The sequence below is a fragment of the Aegilops tauschii genome, chromosome 3, assembly GCF_002575655.3.
Source record: "Aegilops tauschii subsp. strangulata cultivar AL8/78 chromosome 3, Aet v6.0, whole genome shotgun sequence".
Classification (NCBI taxonomy): domain Eukaryota; kingdom Viridiplantae; phylum Streptophyta; class Magnoliopsida; order Poales; family Poaceae; genus Aegilops; species Aegilops tauschii.
This window is the reverse complement of record NC_053037.3, coordinates 227,970,394-227,990,273: the sequence shown is the minus strand read 5'-3', so window position 1 is coordinate 227,990,273 and position 19,880 is coordinate 227,970,394. Positions and strand designations below refer to the sequence as shown.

Here is a 19,880-nt window from a genome sequence, read left to right as displayed (position 1 = left end):
CCCGAACGTTTTTACATGGCAACTTTAGTTCATAAGGGATGGTAACTTTAGTTGATAGGGGATGGCAACTTCGTCCTTTTTCATTTTTTGTCAGAAAATTGCCATGTTTCCCTAATCTCACGCAAACTAAACGTACCATCTAAACCCGTTCGGGTTGCCATGCTTAACTCCGAACGTTCGGGAGTTATCATGACCGTAGTTTTTCCGTAAAAAAATTGGAAGAAGAGAGGGAGAGCTCGGATCGGTTGGAAAGGAAAGAGCTCGAATCAGCTCGAAAAAAAGAGGAGCAGATCGGTTGGGATTGGGACGTGATTACCTCCCACGTTAGTTGGTTTATTTGGAAAGTACTAGTCAGCCACGTTGGATTTTGGGAAAGAAAAAAAAAGTGGATCGACCAAATTGAAAAGAAAGAAGAAAAAAAACTGCAGTTTGGTCTCTCCACACAAAGAGAGAAGGAAAGTGTGGATTGGTTTGTTTATTTGGCAACGCTCCTTTCTTCTAGTTTTGGAGATTGTGCTTTAATAAAAAAGTTGCCTTGTTACTTTTGAGCCAGAAAAGGGGAGAGGAGCACGTTCAGATCAAGGAAAGTAAATTTGCTTATTTGGAAGGTTCGGATTAGCGCATTAAAAAAGAGCAGAAAAAGGGCAGGTTCTGTACGGCCAAAGGAGGAGATACCGTGAGAAGTTTGGAAGGTTTTGTAGGTGAAAAAAAACAATAGAAGAGGAAAGAGATGTGTTGTGTTGTTTGGGAAGAGAGAGAGAGCGCGCGCGCACGAATTAGGAGGAGATGGATGCGTACTAGTCCACCGACTTCGTTGGTGCGGTTGGATTCCTATAAGGAAACTATAAAGAAAAGAAAAAGATACTTTTTCTCTTGGGTTGTTACGAAGCGAAGTGCTAAAAGAGGATTGTTAAAAGAAAGGACGCCGATAACTGCCACATGTGTGGTGTATCGGGTGGTTGTGCCGCACGCCTCGTGTGGCATGGAGAAGAACCCGCCCGCACGGCCGCGTCCGGGCGCGCGCCGCCACAGCCCGCATGTCCGGTGTGTGGCAAAACCGCCCACACGTCCGGGCCAGACGACTGCGCTGCCCGCACGACCCAGCACGCCAACCGTCCCGGGCTCCTTCCGATCCCCAGTGCGCCCTGCCGCCATTGTCTCCCACCTCTCGGTCCCCTACCTCCATCGCCTTCTTCTCTGGTTGCCATGGCAACTAGAGCAGATCTCTAGTGCCTTCCCACCGCTAACCACCAACCCCCCTCCCACCCCAACCCCGCCCTCCCAAAACGACGAGTTAAAACAGGTGGATCTCCAATCTCCTTCTGTTTCTCGACCTTCTTCTGTCCAGAAATCTGAAATTGCAAATTTGCCCACAAAGATGGCAACCGGATCCACGCTATCAGGGCAAACACCACACGAATTTGTGTGTCTTTGCATTTGCCCACCAACATACGCCAGATCTGCCATATACTATGCTAGAGTTGTGCCAAGCTTCTGGGTTGGCTTGGTGCGAGTAGTTGGTAATGAAGCATGCGTAGGAATCACTATAAATAGGGAGAGAAAGGAGGAATTTGGCATAGGGACGGAGGAAAAATAATTGCCACTTGTATCTAACATCAGTTGCCATCTATCATTGTCCGTAGTTGCCACCATGTTAACTTATTGCTTGCCATCCTATTTTATTGTCTGTTGCCATCGCTTCAAAATGATAGCTGGCATCCAGAAATCAGAAAATAGAATGGATGTGCATGTCCTACTTGCCATGAGGTGTTGGTTGCCTACGCAAGAAATGTTATGAGATTGCCGTGTTATCTTCTACGTGCAAACAGCAAGAATGCTTTTTGCGGATTGTTGATGCGTCCTTGTTCATGCAGTGACTAAAAACACAGTGGCAGAAAAGAAAGCAGAAGAATGAATCACGAAGATGGCACTGATCCTTGGCTTTCTCAAAGGCCGGAAACGCCACCTTGGGATGCAATAGAGTACAATCAGCTCATTTCTTCAGGGCCATTGCTGCCACTACTAGAGCACTACGCAGGCATCGGTACGACGCATGATAAACAAAGAAGAAATAGTTGCCATGTTCGTGACGATGAAGATGTCATTCTACTTATGTCCTACAATCTAATTTTTAGGAGGTTCTTATGACCAAACCACAATCAGGGGGGCAGCATGGCAAGTTTCGTCACAGGGTGCTAACGCTGACAAATGTAAGGGCAACCAACTTCAGCTAGCTAACGTGGCAAATCAAGGTAACGCATGCAAAAAAGAAACTTACTGTTGTGCACATGAAATTAGACTTGCAAGGATGGCAAAAGACTCACGAGTTATGTCGGAAAAATGTAGGACCTTCATGCAGCACGTGGCATCAGGCGGCAACCATGTACCTGCCATCAACGTCGTACACAGGTGAGTGCACGAAAGTGAAGTTGTGGACAGTGAGTTAGGAGAAAGGAACATATCTGACAGCTGCAGTTGCCATGCCTGGACAGCTGCAGTTGCCGTGGCTGGACAACTGAAGTTGCCATGCCTGGACAACTGCAGTTGCCATGTATAATCAAATGTGACTGCAATGTCTAAACAACCATGCATGACAAGTGTGAACAAATTTGTGTGGCATGGTTGGACCACTACATGTGCCATGTTGAACAAACTACAGTTGCCATGCAATGACCAACTGCTACCATGATCGCAGGTTGTTACGGTGGAACCACATCGGCAAACGTCTCATGGCAAGCTTCACAGTTGCAGGAAAGCGCTATTGCAGATAGAGCAAATCAAATTGGATTGACAGACCACACAAGATCGGCACATGCGGCACAACAAGGTAAAAAATATGAACCAGAAAGCAGTGTTGCATTTGCTTTTGTGGGAATAGCATGTGAGTAAAAGTAGATTTGTAACGGTGGTGGTGGAAAAAACAAACAAAAAATGCTACCAAGTGGTCGTGTGCAAAGAGTCGTATATTGTCTTCAGGATTTGCCAATTGCTACAAGAGTGTGTGCAATATTCATGATTGTTCACATTTGCCTATTGAGCTCAGGCCTAGAATACAAGTTTTGATTCTAGAATATACTGGTTGCCATGTGTTGGCAACAGTAGTTGCCATGTATGTTGGACTGTAGCTGCCATTGCTATATACTACAAGTTCTGATGCTAAAAGACGCTGGTTGCCATGTGTTGGCAACAGTAGTTGCCATGTATGTTGGACTGTAGCTGCCATTGCTATATACTACAAGTTCTGATGCTAAAAGACGCTGGTTGCCATGTGTTGGCAACAGTAGTTGCCATGGATGTTGGACTGTAGCTGCCATTGCTATATACTACAAGTTCTGATGCAAAAAGACGCTAGTTGCCATGTGTTGGCAACAGTAGTTGCCATCTATGTTGGACTGTAGCTGCCATTACTGGAAAATTACAGTTGCCATGCATGGCCATATGCAGATTCACGGCTTGTTGTGTGAATGATGTCATGCAAAATCACATGCAGTTGTTGTACTCCGTTACGATAAACATGCCATTCAAGCAAAATCTTACGCTCATACCTGATTTTTTATTGCAGGACCTTCAACTACAATTAACAGCGGCGCGGGGACATCTACTACGTGGAGCTCTGAGCGCACGGAAGACACGTTCCACCAGCCAGCCAACACTCATGCCACAAACAATGCTGAGTCAGTGTCGGAAATGGCAATCGTTCCAGCAATGCCGACAAGCACACCTTTGCACACCAGCACAAGCAACACTCAAGCAGATGAAACAGCCGCCGATACTGAAGTGAATGATGAAACCGATGACGAAGCACAAGGGGATGAAGATGGTGGGCAATCAGAAATCATAGTACCTCAGCCACCGTATCTTCGGCAGACATTTGATTCGTTTGAAGATGCAAAGGAATTCTACCAGACATATGCAAAGTTCCATGGGTTTGCGGTCAACATCGAATACCATAGGAAAATTAAAAAAACTAACGAGTACAGCAGAGGTGAGATGAGGTGCTACAAGGCACGAAGAAACAAGAAGGGCAAAGGTGATGCGCATGTTGTTCCGGAACGAAAGAGAGGCATCATTGTCAAGACGGAATGCCCTGTCCGGTGTAAGCTTAACATAGATGGAGCATAGTGGGTGGTCACTGAATATTTTGACGAGCACAACCACGAGCAAATAAAAAAGTTTGACCTGGTAAAATTTCTGACCGCCCACAGAGGATTCACCCCCTCGAGAAGAAATTCATAAAGCTGCTACATGATTGGAACATCAGTCCATCAAGAATGGTCCAGATACTCTCCCTCACCCACAACAAAAATGGGACTCTGAGTAGCATGCCCTACATACCGGCAGCCATCACAAACCTAAAGGCAAAGTACCGTAGAGAAAGCAAGTTGGCTGACATAGAAGCCACGATAGCCTACTTTGATGAGAAAGTGAAAGAAGATCTAGATTTCCTCTACAGGATAAGATTGGACGACGAGGACCGTGTCAGGAACATGTATTGGGTGGATGGTGCTGCAAGAAGAGCCTACAAACATTTCTAAGACTGCATTTCGTTCGACGCGACATATCTCACTAATATGTACAAGATGCCATGCACTCCATTCATAGGAATAAATAACCACAATCAGTCATTGCAGTTCGGATGCGGGCTCGTTCGGAACGAAGACACGGATGGGTACACTTGGCTGTTCAAGACCTTCTTGGAGTGCATGGGTGGACTTGCTCCGATGAACATAATAACAGACCAGGATTTTAGCATGCGTGCAGGCATAGAGGAGGTCTTTCTGTTGGTAGTGCACAGGCACTGCAGGTGGCACATTATAAAGAAGGCTGAGGAGACGCTAGGACCGTTCTTTGCTGACCGTCTAGAGCTGCACAAGGCATTCGAGCTGTGCGTGGACCACAGCTTGACGATGGAGGAGTTTGAAAGGAGCTGGATGGCTATGATTGAAGCATATCAAGTCCAAGACCACGAGACGCTTGCTAGCTTGTGGGAAAAGCGAATGTACTGGGTGCCGGCCTACTTCATGCAGTGCTTCTTCCCGTTTCTGCAGACTACATAGCGCAGTGAGGGGTTCAATGCTGTTTTGAAGCGGTACGTGAGCCCTGGCAACTCATTGCTACAGTTTGCCAAGTAGTACACCGCTTTGCAACAAAAAATACTGGGATCCGAGCTGCAGCAAGAAGCAAACACCGCGCTCAAGCAACCAAAATTGCTAACATATTTACCAATGGAGAGGCAGATGAGCAAGATATACACCAACAAGATTTTTAACAAGTAAGTCAGTTGTGTTACAATCTTATTTGCACAAACATGAAAGGTAGTAGGTGCCATGTAGAATGCAATGCAGTTGAAAAGCTTATTTGAAAATGATGATTTTTTTTTGAAAAGTAGCCATTGAGTACAGAGTAACCATGATATGTAGTTGCCATGTTTAATGAACTACAGTTTGCCATGTTTAACGAACTACAGTTTGCCGTGTTTAATGAACTACAATTGCCATGTTTACTCAACTGAAGTTGCCATGTTTGATGAACTGCAGTTGCCATGTTTAATGAACTGTACTTCCACTGGCCATGATGGTATGGAATGCAAAATGCCAAATGAAGTTGTTATGTAGTTGCCATGTTTAATGAACTGCAGTTGCCATGTTTAATGAACTGCAGTTGCCATGTTTAATGAACTGTAGTTGCCATGTTTACTCAACTGCAGTTGCCATGTTTGAACAAACTGTAATTCCATTGGCCACAACAACAAAAGGTGCTACAAAAAACTTCACACAATAGTTTAACAAAACCACACAAAACTTGCAGATTTCAAGAAGAAATAAAGCGTGCCAGCATGTACACGGCTTTCCATGTGGACGAATATACGTTCAAGGTGTGTTCTATCCTGGGCATGTCGGATTCAGAACCTGAAGACCCGGACCAGGGAAGGAACTACTTTGTGAAGGCATCGATAAGCGAAGGTGAATACTACTGCCAATGCTGCAAATTCGAACGGGACGGGATTGTGTGCTGTCACATACTAAAAGTAATGGACATGAATGCCCCACCATTTCATAAGGCGGCGATGGACTTGGGACGCTGACGACGCATTGGCGCCGCAAACATCAAACGCAGTTTTTGCTGTGCATGACGAGAGACCAGAGTCAACCATGGAAGCCGTGAGGCACGTTGTGTTGACAAAGAACTATGCTGAACTAATTGATGAAGCGTGCAAGAGTGATGAGACAGCGAGGGTCGCAGAAAAACACAGGAAGGCCCTCAAAAGAGAGCTTGATGAGATCAAGAAGAGGAAAGCTGAGGAAGCCTTACACAGGTTCCCCCGCACATCAAGTGTGCCTTCATCCACGGGGCCATCATCTAAAAACTCGGAGGTAGGATCTGGAACAGCAAGCACACAAACCCAGGTTAGGAACCCGCCCCGTTTCATCACAAAAGGGCGTCCAAAAGAGATAAGATACAAATCGGGATTGGAGATTCAAACAAAACACAAGAAACCAAAGAAAGGGACGGGCAATCCGTAAGCAACATTGGAGCACTATGACTTGGTCCATGGTGACATTTTTTGCAATCTAGATGTTCTAAATTTTGTAAAAATTGGAGACTGACTCTTCAGGGGCATCAGAATTTGAAGCAAAATGGCATGAATGAATAACTGCAGTTGCCACGTGTATGGTACTGAATTTACCATGTTACTTGAACTGAATCTGCCATGCAATTTGTACTGAATCTGCCATACCATTTCTATTGAATCTGCCATGCCATTTCTAATGAAATTGCCATGTTATTTGTACTGAATCTGCCATGTTAGTTGTACTGAATATGCCATGTTAGTTCTACTGACTCTTCATCGCGTAGATTTCCATGTTCAGTCAGCGCATTTTAGTCACACATATTGTATTGTGGTGCAAACTATGGGAAAGAAGTTGAAACGGTCTCGTGCAGCAACCGCACAGGTTACGACTGCGTGATCAAACTACCATGCTAGCCGGTACAGTTAGCAATGAAAAAAAAGAACCAAACAGACAAATGAAGAAGGACGATAACTTTCACTGACCGTGTCTGATGAACTACATTTGCCATGTTTCCGAACATCATAGACGCAGTCAAAAACACCAAACTGGTACTACCAACGATGAACGGATAATAATACTAAAAAACATAAACGTATCTGCTGGCACACCTAAAAAATAGGTTCACACCCACACATATATTACAGAAAATATTCAAATGTCACTCACACACCACCACTACATACTAGGCTACGCGGAGATGCGGCCATAACATAGTACACGGACATAGTTTTGAAAGAACAAAGGTAATACCTTACATTCCTCGGCAACAGAATGTAAGTTAGGCGTTCGGTATGGAGCACCACGTGATCACTTGTACTTCTTGGCGGCTTTCTTGACAGCTTCCTCTATGAACTCACGTGCATTGGACCGCGTGTTGAAATCTTCATTCATCAACCAGTTCCATGTGTAAATTATGCGGAGCTCGACGACCATTGCAGCTGTGACGACAGGAACCCGTCGACCTTCCCACATTGCAAGGTATTCCAACATGTGAAAGCCGCAGTCGTGCCTAAACAAGAAAAGAATCAGGTTAACTCACAAGAACATAGAGAAAAATCATAAACTTCAATTCAGAGGTGACAAAAGAGGGTAAGCATTGGTTTGGAGGACACATGAATAAAAGATGGGAAAATACCGGTTTCCTTGCTTCGTAGTCGCCACGTACTCAATTGGAAAATGTCTGATCTGGACCTTTGAGTTTTCATAGTGACGGTTCCATGTCTCTTTGAGGTAGTTGATGAAGTATTCAGCATGCTTAGTAAGGTCTGCATCAGCTTCTGAACGCATTGAATCAAGCACCTCAAAACGTTGGTTCTTCAGGTCAAGGCAGATCACGTAGTGGTGACCACACTTGTCGTGTGGGTCGTGTGGTGCAAGCTCCTGGAACATGGGGAACAAGACCTGCAAGCAAAAATGAAGGAAAGAAGAAGCAGAGTTCACATTAAGAACAGAAATGATTTAGTCGGGAAAATAACGTGTAAAGATATCACCGGTTACACTAACAGGCACATGAGTGACATAAAAGCATCAAGGGTCCAAGAAAAGTAGACTAACATATAATGTTTAGTTACAGTGGGTAATTAAAATAAGTTGCCATCCATGTATGAACAAAGTTGCCATGTATTTTAGTTTGAAGTTGCCACATAGGTTGTATTAAGAAAGCAAATCAGAAGTCATTTTACATGGCAGCTGTTGCCACATGAAACAGCTGTCACAAAATAGGGTGTAGCCCACATCTGAAGCATAGCTACTGGCAAAAAATAACATGGGAGGAAAAATATGTGCAAAAAAGGAAGGACTACTCACACATTTCTTCATTGTGAGCTTGAAATCACCATGCGCAGCAAAATGCTTCTTCGGGATTTTGTGGTGGAAGTCACCATCCCATATTTTGCACGTCATAGTGTACTGCATGATTCTTTTGTCGGGAGACATATCCATATGCTTGTTGATGAAGTCAATCCCACATGCAACTACATTCTTCGACATTTTACCGAGTGGCCTCACAGACTCGGCAAGATCACCCAGGTTAACGTACGTCGCATCACATTGTATGATCTTGGTTCTGTCCAAACATGAGCTGTATGAAAATGATATAACATGAAAGAATCATGTCTACTAAGTAAAAAAAGAAATAAAACGTAAACGGAGCATATCTAGAAATAGCAAAAGGATGAATAGTAAAAAGAGCAAAGCAAATGAGAGGTTTATGTGGGTGTGGTCATTACGCTTTTAGCTCCTTCATGTGATTGCTGTTGGACCTCGCATTTCCAAAGCGCTTGACAATTTTGTACAGCTGGTTCTGATCCTTTGTGGCCTTGACTTCTGGCTCATAATCATCCGTGGGTGGTGCGTGAACTACCCTATGCTGCCTCACAGAACCAGGGGTGGCACTTCTAATGGTATCCTCAGATACCGACTCAGCAGGCACGTTGGAGCTTGATTGCCCCTAACCTCGTGAGGACCTCCTCTGCAATGCTGCCTCCTCAATCCTGCGGTAAGCTTCATCAAGTGACGGCGTAATCTCCTCAGGGGTGGCTGCAAGGATAAAAAAAAGTGGGTTAGGATACCTGGAAAACAAAAAAAAAATTAGTTTGAAAGAAAGGTTGCAGAATGTGAAATGTAGGCATAGAAAGTAGGGAGTTGCCAGGTGCAGGCAACTCCAGTTGCCATGTGAAATGCATTGTAGTTTCCATGTAACAACAACTACAGTTGCCATGTTGGATCAACTCCAGTTGCCATGTGCTTACCGAATGAAAAATGCAGCATGTCAACGGAAAAAGTAGGTGACAGCGTGCAAGCAAATCCAGTTGCCATGTCCATCAGATAACATTTGCCATCACAACTAAGAACCCAAAAAATGCTTGGAACAAAAGTCAGACTAAAAAGATGTATACACAAAAATGATAAACGCATAAGAAATGTACCTTGCACAATCGGCTCTGCGAACTTCACAGCCTTCTTGCCCTCAACCATTGGCTGCACCATCATTGGGGCCATGCCTGCCGGGAAAGCAGAGGCAACTGGCGTAGGGTCTTGCACCACTGGTTGATCTTAACTGATGCCAAGGCTAAAGCTCGGTGGGGTGAAGGCCATTGGGTGCCTCTCCTGCCTACTGGCCGGACCGCGAACAACTTGCTGGGCAGAATCCAAGGGTGAAAGATCAACAAACATTTCTGCATCGGCCGCTGCAGAATCATCGGTCTTATTCGTAGAGCGGGGTGTGCTGTCACCAGTATCAGTCGCAGCTTTCTTGAAAATCTTCTTGTTTGGGTTGTAGGGGACACCGATGTTGACTGGGAGCTTAGAAGTTCGCAGGTTTAAGCTGGGGTTATCCACGGCGGGTAAAGACGCAGTCTGCTCCGCACGTTCACCTCCGTCAGTCGTGCCTGGCTTGCCACCTGGGTCGGTTGTACTCCAGTGTTCTGTTCTCTCCATAACATTGCTTCTGGCAGGTGGTGGGAATAGTGTGGACGCAGGCACATAACCAGAGTCATCTCTGCTGCTCCTAGCTACAGCCGGCGTGTTGGGTATGTCTGCAGATTGCTTGCGAGGGCTACGACGCCTAGGTGGAAGACCAGCTCGCGTAATGGTTGCCTTAGCAACCTCTGGAGCACCAGAAGCTGGAGCTGTTGTGCCAAGAGTCTCACCTGTGGATGGCAGATCATTATGAACTGTCGCCTCAGCCCCTTCTTTCGTGGACGCAGAAGTGCCACCGCCCATGTGCTTGGAATCCATGTCAGATGAGTGGGAATCTTCCTTGCTTAGGTTGATCTCGGGGGCATCCACTTCAACACTTGTTGATCTGGTGGCATGGCTCACAACAACATCCTTCATTGCCAGCAGAGTGGGCAATATTTCAACAGTCCTGGTAGATACCGACTCGTCACTCCCAGATTACGGATGCCTGCTGTCGTAGCCTGCACATCTGCAACCGGCGGAGATGGTCGGCCGCTTGCATCAGAGCTAGTGGGAACAGTGGACGGTGCAGCAGCAGGTTTGTCCACTGGCGCCTCATGAATGTCTGAGCTGCCACCTATCGACAGCTTTGAGTGTATGCGTTCGAGTGGGTCTCTGGCGTTCTGCTTGGTCACGCGTGTGGTAGTCTTCTTCACCCTGAAAAAAAACACGAACATTGTTAGATGAACAGCTGATAGTTGCCATGTAGGTGGAATAAGAGTTGCCATGTGGCCTAGTTAGCAGTTGTCATGCAGAACAAGCTGCAGTCGCCATGGTACACATCTTAAAAAATGTAAGAAATGTGTGATGTGCCAGGACTGTCATTTCAAAACTAGGTGTGGATGAGTGCACAAACAGATGGAAAAGCTGGTAGTTGCCATGTAGCTGGAATAAGAGTTGCCATTTTGCCTAGTTAGAAGTTGCCATGCAAAAACAAGTAGGAGTTGCCATGTAGTAAAAAGAAATAGAGCATGGGAGAAACAACAGTTGCAATGTGGGACTGATGGCAGTAGCCCATGTGGCAAGCTGAACAGCTGCATTGAAAAGCAAAAATATATCAATATGGCAATGAAAAAGAACAGGGATAACGTACTTCTTGACTGTCTTCCTCAAATCTGGCAACACGACAGGATCACCGGTGTTGGACGTCGACGTACGAGGAGATGACCTAGTGGAAGGCGAGTCACCAGCAATAGGGGCACCCTTGTTCAATCGAGCAGAAACACGGGTTGGCGTTGGTGCTTGTTTCTTTGTAACTGCTCGTCCACCAGCTATCGCCTCGCTGCACATATAAGAAAGAGGCAAAAAAAGGTGCCAAGTGTCAGGCACGAAAATCGTTGCCACGCTTAGCAAAAACAAATGGAAATAGGGCTCAGTCTGTTCAAAAAGGAGAGACAAAACAAAACACTAAAATAGAAGTCGAGCCTCCTCCTAGCAGCTAAGGGATCGGTCCTAGGTCTCTTGACAGGAGAGCCCTGCCCAACATCCTCTGGATCCCTCCCCCACTTTGAGGGCGACACCCCCTTGCCTCTCGCAGCTGTCTGTTGATTGACTTTCTCTGGTGAGGGGACATCTGGTACACACTTGCCCTTCTTACCACCTGCACGAACTTTGACATGTTCATCATCGTCGGTGTCATGTTGCACGTTCTCCATGTCATCGCCATCGTCCTTGTCGAGAGCAGCATCTCCATCTAGTTCATCTTGTGTGTCAGGAAGCTCCTGCGAGCTGTTGTAGTCGTACCGACCACGGCAACCAGTTGGCCGATGTGTCCGTTCTGCAACAAATGGAGTGAACTGCCTCGCAACCGCGTCGCTGTCAGAGCCATTAAGGGACGTCCAACCCTCAACCAACTTCCCTAGCAAGCTGGTCATTCCGGATGCAAACTGACCAATTAGATGCTCAACAGGTGCCCTCGCCTGTGCACGAAACAAGAAGCAGGAGTAACCAACCATATTAAAGTCACGTGCACAAGATCAAAATAAACCAAACACAACCATAGATATATATCCTTGATTACCTCAACAGGACAAGACGGAGCTGAGTGCACGTCCATCCACTTTCCAAAGTTTTGAGGCCCACCAAACACGCTGTAGTCTATAGCATGCTTGGCCATCAGCTAGAAAAAACCAAAAAAACAGCTAGCATGTAAAGAGAGAAAACAATGACACTAACTAACAGTTCATGTATTGCAAAATAAAAATAAAAAAGTGGAAGAGGATAGAAGTTTCAAAATGGATGGCAGAGTTGCCATGTGGCGTAAGACATGGATACCATGCGCAGACAGCCATGGCTAACAAGGTAGTCATCTATTGTTAGCCATAGACGGTTGCCGTATGGGGATTTTTTCATATGTTATGCAGCGTCAAAATTGAAAGAATGCCGTGCAAAGAAAGAAACCAGAACTAACCTGCAGTTTCCCATATTTCGTATCAGTTATCTTGTCCGCGGCAAGCACAGCCTTGACAGCATCTTAAGTCCACGTAGACACAGCAAACTTGTGTGGAGGCGGCGGGTCTCCTATCCCAGTAAAGTCCATAGTGGACAGATCAAGACGATCGACGTACATGAGCTGATGTACAACAATTTAAAAAGAAAAAAATATCAGTTGCCATCATGGTATTTTGCAAAAAAGAAGCTAACGTATGTTCCTTCAATCATCAAGTTGGAGGGCTTGAAGAAGTAAAGAGTTGCCATGTATTTCTGTTAGTTGCCATCTATATGTGTTAGTTGCCATCTAGTTATGTTGGCAGTTGCCATGTTGTTATGATGGTAGTTGCCACAATGTCACCATCATGGTTGCCATGCATGCTCAAGGAGCTAGGAGTGTTTGCAGAGGAGTAGTACAAAAATACCATTAAATGGAGTCGACAACCCTTCTGGTACATCTTGTTTGAGAATGCATCATGCAGGAAGTCCGCGATGAAGTTACACCAATTCATGTTCTTCACATCTTTCAGTTTTGCCTGCACGACACAAATTTCAGGACAAGAAGTTGCTGCATCCGAAATCAAATGGGAAAACATCAAAAAACTCGCAGTGACTAGCTTACAGATGACATAGGAGTGAAAAGATTGAAGGAAAAATGAAGGAGTAGAGATAGAGCATTCACCAGGATGGGGAAGCATTTGTTGCTTGGGCGAAGAGATGTGGTCGGCGCAAATACAGCTGAGATCAGGTACATGAGTAGCTTCATCTTAAAAACTTCGCCATGGGTTTTCATGCCCTCCAGCGAATTTGCAAGCACGGTCGTGTTCGGCATGGATGTCATCCCAGGAAACAAACGGGCAAACAACGTTTCCTCAATCTTATTATTGACCTCATACGGGACTTCGATTTCTCCACGGGGCACACCCAATGTGCAGAACACGGATTCCTCGTCTAACGGCAGTCTTCCACGTCCCAGAATCACAAATTCCCTGGAGGCGGGCTCGTAAATCTCACCGAGCCAGTCGCATACAGGGTTCACTAGATTCTTGCACCGAACATCCATCAGAGCCGACATCCCCAGCTCAGGAGTAGCTCCCTTCTGGTCGTCGGTAAATCCCTCGGTCAATATAGTCAGGCGTTCATGTGAAGCCCTGTTGCGATTACGTTTCTTCTTCTGCAAAACAGAGAAATGATCATTTGTTGCCATGTTTCACTATCATGAAAATTTAGTCCCTATCAGACGATTGCAAACTCAACATGACATTCAAAAAATATGGGGGAAGGGGGGTGGACAGTTACCTCATCTCCGTCTGTTGTCCGTCTAGTTGTGCGATTCTGCTGCGGTAAATCCATGAAATCATCATCATCGTCTTGATGATCACCGCGAGCCATTCTGCTAAGGTAAGAACACAGGAAAATGTCAGGGTGAAAATGAAAGTATGAAGTAAGCATTTGCCACCTAAGAGAATGTACTTGCCACATGTGCTCAACTGAAAGTGGCAACTCACACACTGACCTCATATTAAAAATGAGTTGCCATGTAGTACGGCCAAATATGTTCAGATATCACAAGTTAGCATGGCAAAACACAAAATTGAGTCTATGGTACATTGAATTTGCCACATTATCCTGCCTACATCATGGCAACAGCCATAGTGTCTTAACAGAAATACTTGCCACATGGAAATCATACTTGTGGCAACTGACACATTTGATCAGGAAATTAGTTGCCATATAGTGCACATAGTTGTCATATATTCAAAGGCAAATGTACTAGGTTGAAATTGCCATGTTAAAATGCAAGACAATTCAAAAAGTGTTGAAAACATCTACTGAACAACCTATAATGTGGCAACTCACACACTGACCTCATATAAAAAATGAGTTGCCATGTAATATGGCCAAATATGTTCAGATATCACAAGTCGGCATGGCAAAACACAAAATTGAGTCTATTGTACAGTGAATTTGCCACATTATCCTGCCTATAACATGGCAACAGACTTAGTGTGTTAACAGAAATACTTGCCGCATGGAAATCATACTGTGTGGCAACTGGCAAATTTGATCAGGAAATTAGTTGCCATCCAGTGCACATAGTTGCTGAAACTGCCATGACTACCTATTTACTACACTTTGTCATGCCTACAGCATGGCAACAACCATAGTGTGTGCACAAAAATAGTTGCCACATGGAAAACATATTTGTGGCAACTGACACAGTTGATCAGGGAATTAGTTGCCATCCAGTGCAGATAGTAACTGAAACTATCATGTCTACCTTCATACTGCACTTCGAAATACAACTACCTAGATCTAGGGTTCATTGGCAACTATCATAACCTGAAATTCATCAACAAAAAACTTCCTGCACTGATCGCAAATAGCATTTCGAGACAAATACATAACTAATGGCTAGAAAAATGCCGGCTCAATCCCAAGGCAGAACCAGGATGTGGCTGCGGACAGGCCGAGCCACACCGGCATGACAGCCGCCGCGGCGGCGGCCAAACTGTGCAATGCCACCGAAAACGACCAGCACAGGACTCCGCCGCCGGCGGGAATGCCGGAGCATCGCGAATCCGCCTGAATCTCGAGCGGAACATTGAACACAGAGGAGAGGGGAGAATGCAGGGAAGGAATGTGAGCGTGGGAAGGAGCATTACCTTCACTCTGCACGCACTCCGACGAATACGCTCCGGTCCGGCGAGTCCCACCGACGGCCGCGAATGCCGTCGACTCTTCCGCCTCCGCCGTCGCCTTCTCCTCTCGCCTTCTCTTCCAATCGAATGAACTACGGGGTGGGTTGGGTGAGTAATGAAGGGGAGAATAAATGGAATCGTGAGGGGAGGGGGGCGAAGTGCGCGACGTGGTTACCGGCAACCGCAGTTCGGGCGTGGCGTGCGGGTGCAGAGCAGTTCCACCGCACGCCTCCGAGTGGCAACCGTTGACCGCGGGGGGCAACCGGCGTGTGGGCGAACACTCTCACACACCACACACGCGACTTGTCCTACATGGCACACAAAATCAGCCAAAACGTGCCAAGATTCGTGCAGAAACTGTTCAACGGCGATGAAGGCGTGTGGTTGAGTTGGCTAACGCCCACACGTGTGGGCGTTAGTGTTTTCGAAAAGAAAAACGGATGGGTCTATACAGCGGCCGGATGCTTCCTGGCGTTCCGAAGCAGTCGGCCAAAATAGTTTGAAACAGTTATGGACTAAATGAAGATTCGATTTTAATTAGATTTTTTTCATCTGGTCCTTTTCTTCATTACGTACTAAATGTTCAAAACAGTTATCTCCTAGATATAGAGTGCATGTGCTTTATTCTGTTGTGCATTTAATTTGTGGTTTTAAATTTATAAAAAATCATAGCTTTCAAATCGCGCATCGAAATAAAGAGAAACATGGTCACATGAGAAATGAGTTCACATATGCATCCGCGGAAATAAAGGAAATTATATCCTCAACTAGTAAATGTAGTTCAACCTCAAGTTGAATAACACATAACGGATGCTCATCATTCAAACCCAACATAAACATGCACACAATTTAAAGTGTTGGGACATCGAAACACATTGACTCCATTGTTATGGGAAATCAAGAAGAGTTAAAAGACGTAATATTATTTCCACACATTCCACTGATTCAACAGAATCATATAACAAAAAGACTACATTTGTCGACAAATATTTATTCTTAAATTGCTAAAACCTTTAGGGCCCTGAACCAAAGTCCATGGCAGAGTGCCTCATGTACTCATATATTGGTTCAACTAGAAGGTGGCAATTAAATAAGAATAGCACTCGTTCAACAAAAGAGAGGTATTTACCACAGTAATACATTCTCCTCATAAGTATCTTTCCTGCTGGAAGACAAATGATTTTTCGTTCATAACGAAAACAATGAGGTGGCGAAAAAGTGAGGCTTGTAGCACAAGGGTTCACGCAGAGTCCCAACATTAATTATAATGTAAAATACCCTCTTGGTATAAGTGGAATTAAGTTTCGATATTAATATTATTGGCAATTACAAATAAACTATCCCCGCAGTTGATAGACGCGGTGATTACATACTCATATGGATCACTCAATTCAGATATATACATAAATGTCCCTAAAAGACATAAAATCGGAATCCAAAACCAATCGCAACATATATTGTGTAAAGCATCAAAAGTCACTTCATGACTTAAAAGAGTCAAAAATTGTGTGTTACAATTGACTATGAGAGTTCCTTATTCAAAATGATACTCAGATAAAGATTACTTACATGTAGTTATTAACAAAATCCCTCCCTGGATTTTACATGACCTATGTATATGTTGATGATTTTATCATCAAAGTCTATATAACACATGAAAAGTGCTGACAATCATATCAAGACGGATATTATGTAGTTAAGATTTAACAGAATGATCTTCCATTATCTATCAAGATAATACCACATGTATTGCTCAAATACACACAATTTATATATAGAACATTATTGCAAGTTGAGATTTTGCAAAGTTCAGGGGCAGAAAACTCCTAGAACTAAACTTATTAATTATCATCCGATAATGATATAATGTACTCTTTCCTTATGAGTTTTCCAATATTGGTTTCTCATATGGGTTCTATTGAGACAATTACTATACCTACGGTATATCAAATTCCTATATTTTCTTTTTATATTTTTCACAAGATTTAGAAGGATATGAGACTATGCAAGATCAAACAAGGATTTTCTGACACTCGAAGATATATGAAGATTCTGAAGACAATGAAGTTTAAACTACAGCGTTGTCCAAGGGGGAGTGTTAGGAAATATTATTAGTTAGATGATAGCGTCATTTCTAGGCTAACATAGCAGTTAGGAGTTCCTATAGGCTTTGTCCATACGCTGTCTATGGCGAAGGGACATCATACCTGTTTAAACAGGCACAATCAATGTAACTGACATTGTAACACGCCTATTCAGATGGTATATAAGGCTGAAAAGTAACATCAGTAAAACTACTCCATTCACTTCAATCTTTCTTATTTCTCTTCAGTGCTGTCACGTACGGCTTTGCAGCCGACTTACCTCATCAATTGTTCTGTGCCTACACGAAATTCTAGGTTGTGAGTAAGCTGGAGTAGTTGTGTGACACAGGCTAGAGACTTCCATCAGCTGTGGCACACACTTGTCTTATTGCATATTTTCTCTCGACACACACGCTATCCCCGGTTTTAACTTTGCAGAGCATAATACATCTTTTGTCTGTTGCTGTCTGGAGCGTGGTGCTTTCGTCTGTGTCTTAGGCTCGCGTCTCTAGTACAGTCTAGCCTAGGACCAGCACTCGACCACTTTGAACGAATTTTCAGCTTGCATTAATTAACGTGGTTGTAGCATTTTTCCCACATATATAAAGCCAACCCAGCTCCACATATTTCTACATCGTGCATACATATGTTCACCTGGCAATCGCTTTACCCAACTCTTGGAGTTATTTGACACCGCTGGTTGCCGGTCACCACCTGCTGCATGGTAAGAACTTGTAAGACTTTGATATTTTTGCTATACTGTGAGCGTTTTACCACCAGCTCCCAATAGTTCATAGGAACATTATTTTTCAATTTTGTTTCTTTTTCTACTGATCATGACAGGATCTAGAGTTAATTCATGGGCTTCATCGACCATGGGAGACGTGCCACCACCTCCGAAAATACAACCACCGTCACAAGATGTGCAAAGACATCAGAATGCGCACAATCAGGTTTTTGTTTCCATGCCACCTTTTAATGGTCGTTTTAAGCCCAATTTATATATTGAAAGAGAATTCAAAATAAATGCTATTTTTGCTTCCCATAAATTTTCTGAAATGAAAAAAAGTTAAGGTCGCAGTTGGTACATTCACTGGTTTTGCTACTGTTTGGTGGAGTGAACATTGTCAGTTATACCCTGATTATGTACCTACTACTTGGGATGATTTAAAACTTGTCATGAGAGATAGATTTGTCGATGTTTACTATACTCGTGGCATCATTACAAAACTACAACATTTTAAACAAGGTAGTGACACTATAAAAAAATATTATGATGATTTACGAACTACCTTGTTGCACTCCTTTTTAGAGGAAAGTGAAGATGATTTTATGGATAGATTTTGGGGAGGATTAAACCGTGATATTCAGGAGATACTAATTCATGAAGAGTGTTATCCTATGAACCATTTGTTTCGTCTTGCTTGCAATGCCGAACAGGAAATAAAACGACGTGTTGTCCACAAGGAGAATAAGCGTAAGGTGCACATTCAAAGAGATGATACGGTTGTTCCTTCAACTACTAGGCGTACTATGACAGCCACATCCGTTGTTGTGAGGACAACATCACCTCCATCATGTGACACGTCATCTTCGAGAGTGCTTACATCACCTGAGTTGATGATAAGAGGTAATGGCAAAGGTACCGATCTTCCACCTCCACATGAGTATGATGAATGCCGTGTCACTTTAAATGCACCATGCGATGAGCTACCCACTACTTTGATCCCACCAGCTATTTTAGAGGACTATGTTAATGATTTGACTTTGCCATGTGATCAAACAATTTTGAGTGAACCCATTGAATTAACTATTGATGCGAAAGAACCATGTGAATCGGGGAATAAATCAGATTTGGATCAAATACATTTGAAAATAATTATGCCAATGTTTAATCATTTTGATATGACGTCTGATCTTGGTGATGGTTCACCAATGTTGGGTTGGTTTAATGATAAGCATTGTCAATCTTGTGATATGAATACGAGCTTCACTTATATGTGCAAACTGACTTGCAATATTTTCATGCCTTTGACTTCTTGTGATAATATATTGGCTTTATATTTCATGACTTTTCAAGGGTGCTCTTGTATAACTGTGTCACATGTGCCACAACTGAGATCAGTAAAAATGGACGACATATACATATACAACGTGTACACCTTGTCTCTTTTGTTAGCCACATTTCAAATTAAGCGACGCCGAGGACGGCTTTGTTTTCAAGAAAGGGAGGATGATGAGGACATGGCTACCATAGTTACACCCACAACCCCTACTATTATACCTATTGGACCAATTACTAGATGTCGTGCATGCCAGTTAAATTATCAGGTACTTTTGTTTCTTGGTAATGTTTCTAATATTCATGAGAATGTGCTGCTGCCTAACTTGGATAAATTTGTGTTGATTACAATTGAAGGGCCTAGCATGGACAAGAAGGATGAACATTGGAGCATGACCAAGCATGGAGATGATGACACACGCGAAGGGGACAAGAACGGAATTTCCAGTGAAGATTTCCGCACTTTGAAGACACCATGAGGACATACAAGAAGATGGATGAAATATACAAGATGTCGGTTCATAAAATTCGTCCATAGCTTATTATAGGTGTTGCGCCACCTTATTTT

General features: G+C 43.9%; 2 protein-coding genes across 2 annotated transcripts; both read left to right on the top strand.

The window, feature by feature from the left end:
* Positions 1-123: 123 nt before the first annotated feature.
* LOC120975480 (uncharacterized) lies at positions 124-5,266 on the top strand. Its single transcript, XM_040402068.3, has 5 exons — positions 124-2,044; positions 2,136-2,252; positions 2,347-2,409; positions 2,696-2,827; positions 3,563-5,266. Exons 1-5 carry the CDS (start codon positions 1,912-1,914, stop codon positions 4,120-4,122), a joined length of 1,005 nt encoding a protein of 334 aa, XP_040258002.1. The 5' UTR covers positions 124-1,911; the 3' UTR covers positions 4,123-5,266.
* LOC109748996 (protein FAR1-RELATED SEQUENCE 5-like) lies at positions 4,704-5,057 on the top strand. Its single transcript, XM_020307997.1, has one exon. It carries the CDS (start codon positions 4,704-4,706, stop codon positions 5,055-5,057), a length of 354 nt encoding a protein of 117 aa, XP_020163586.1.
* Positions 5,267-19,880: the final 14,614 nt, after the last annotated feature.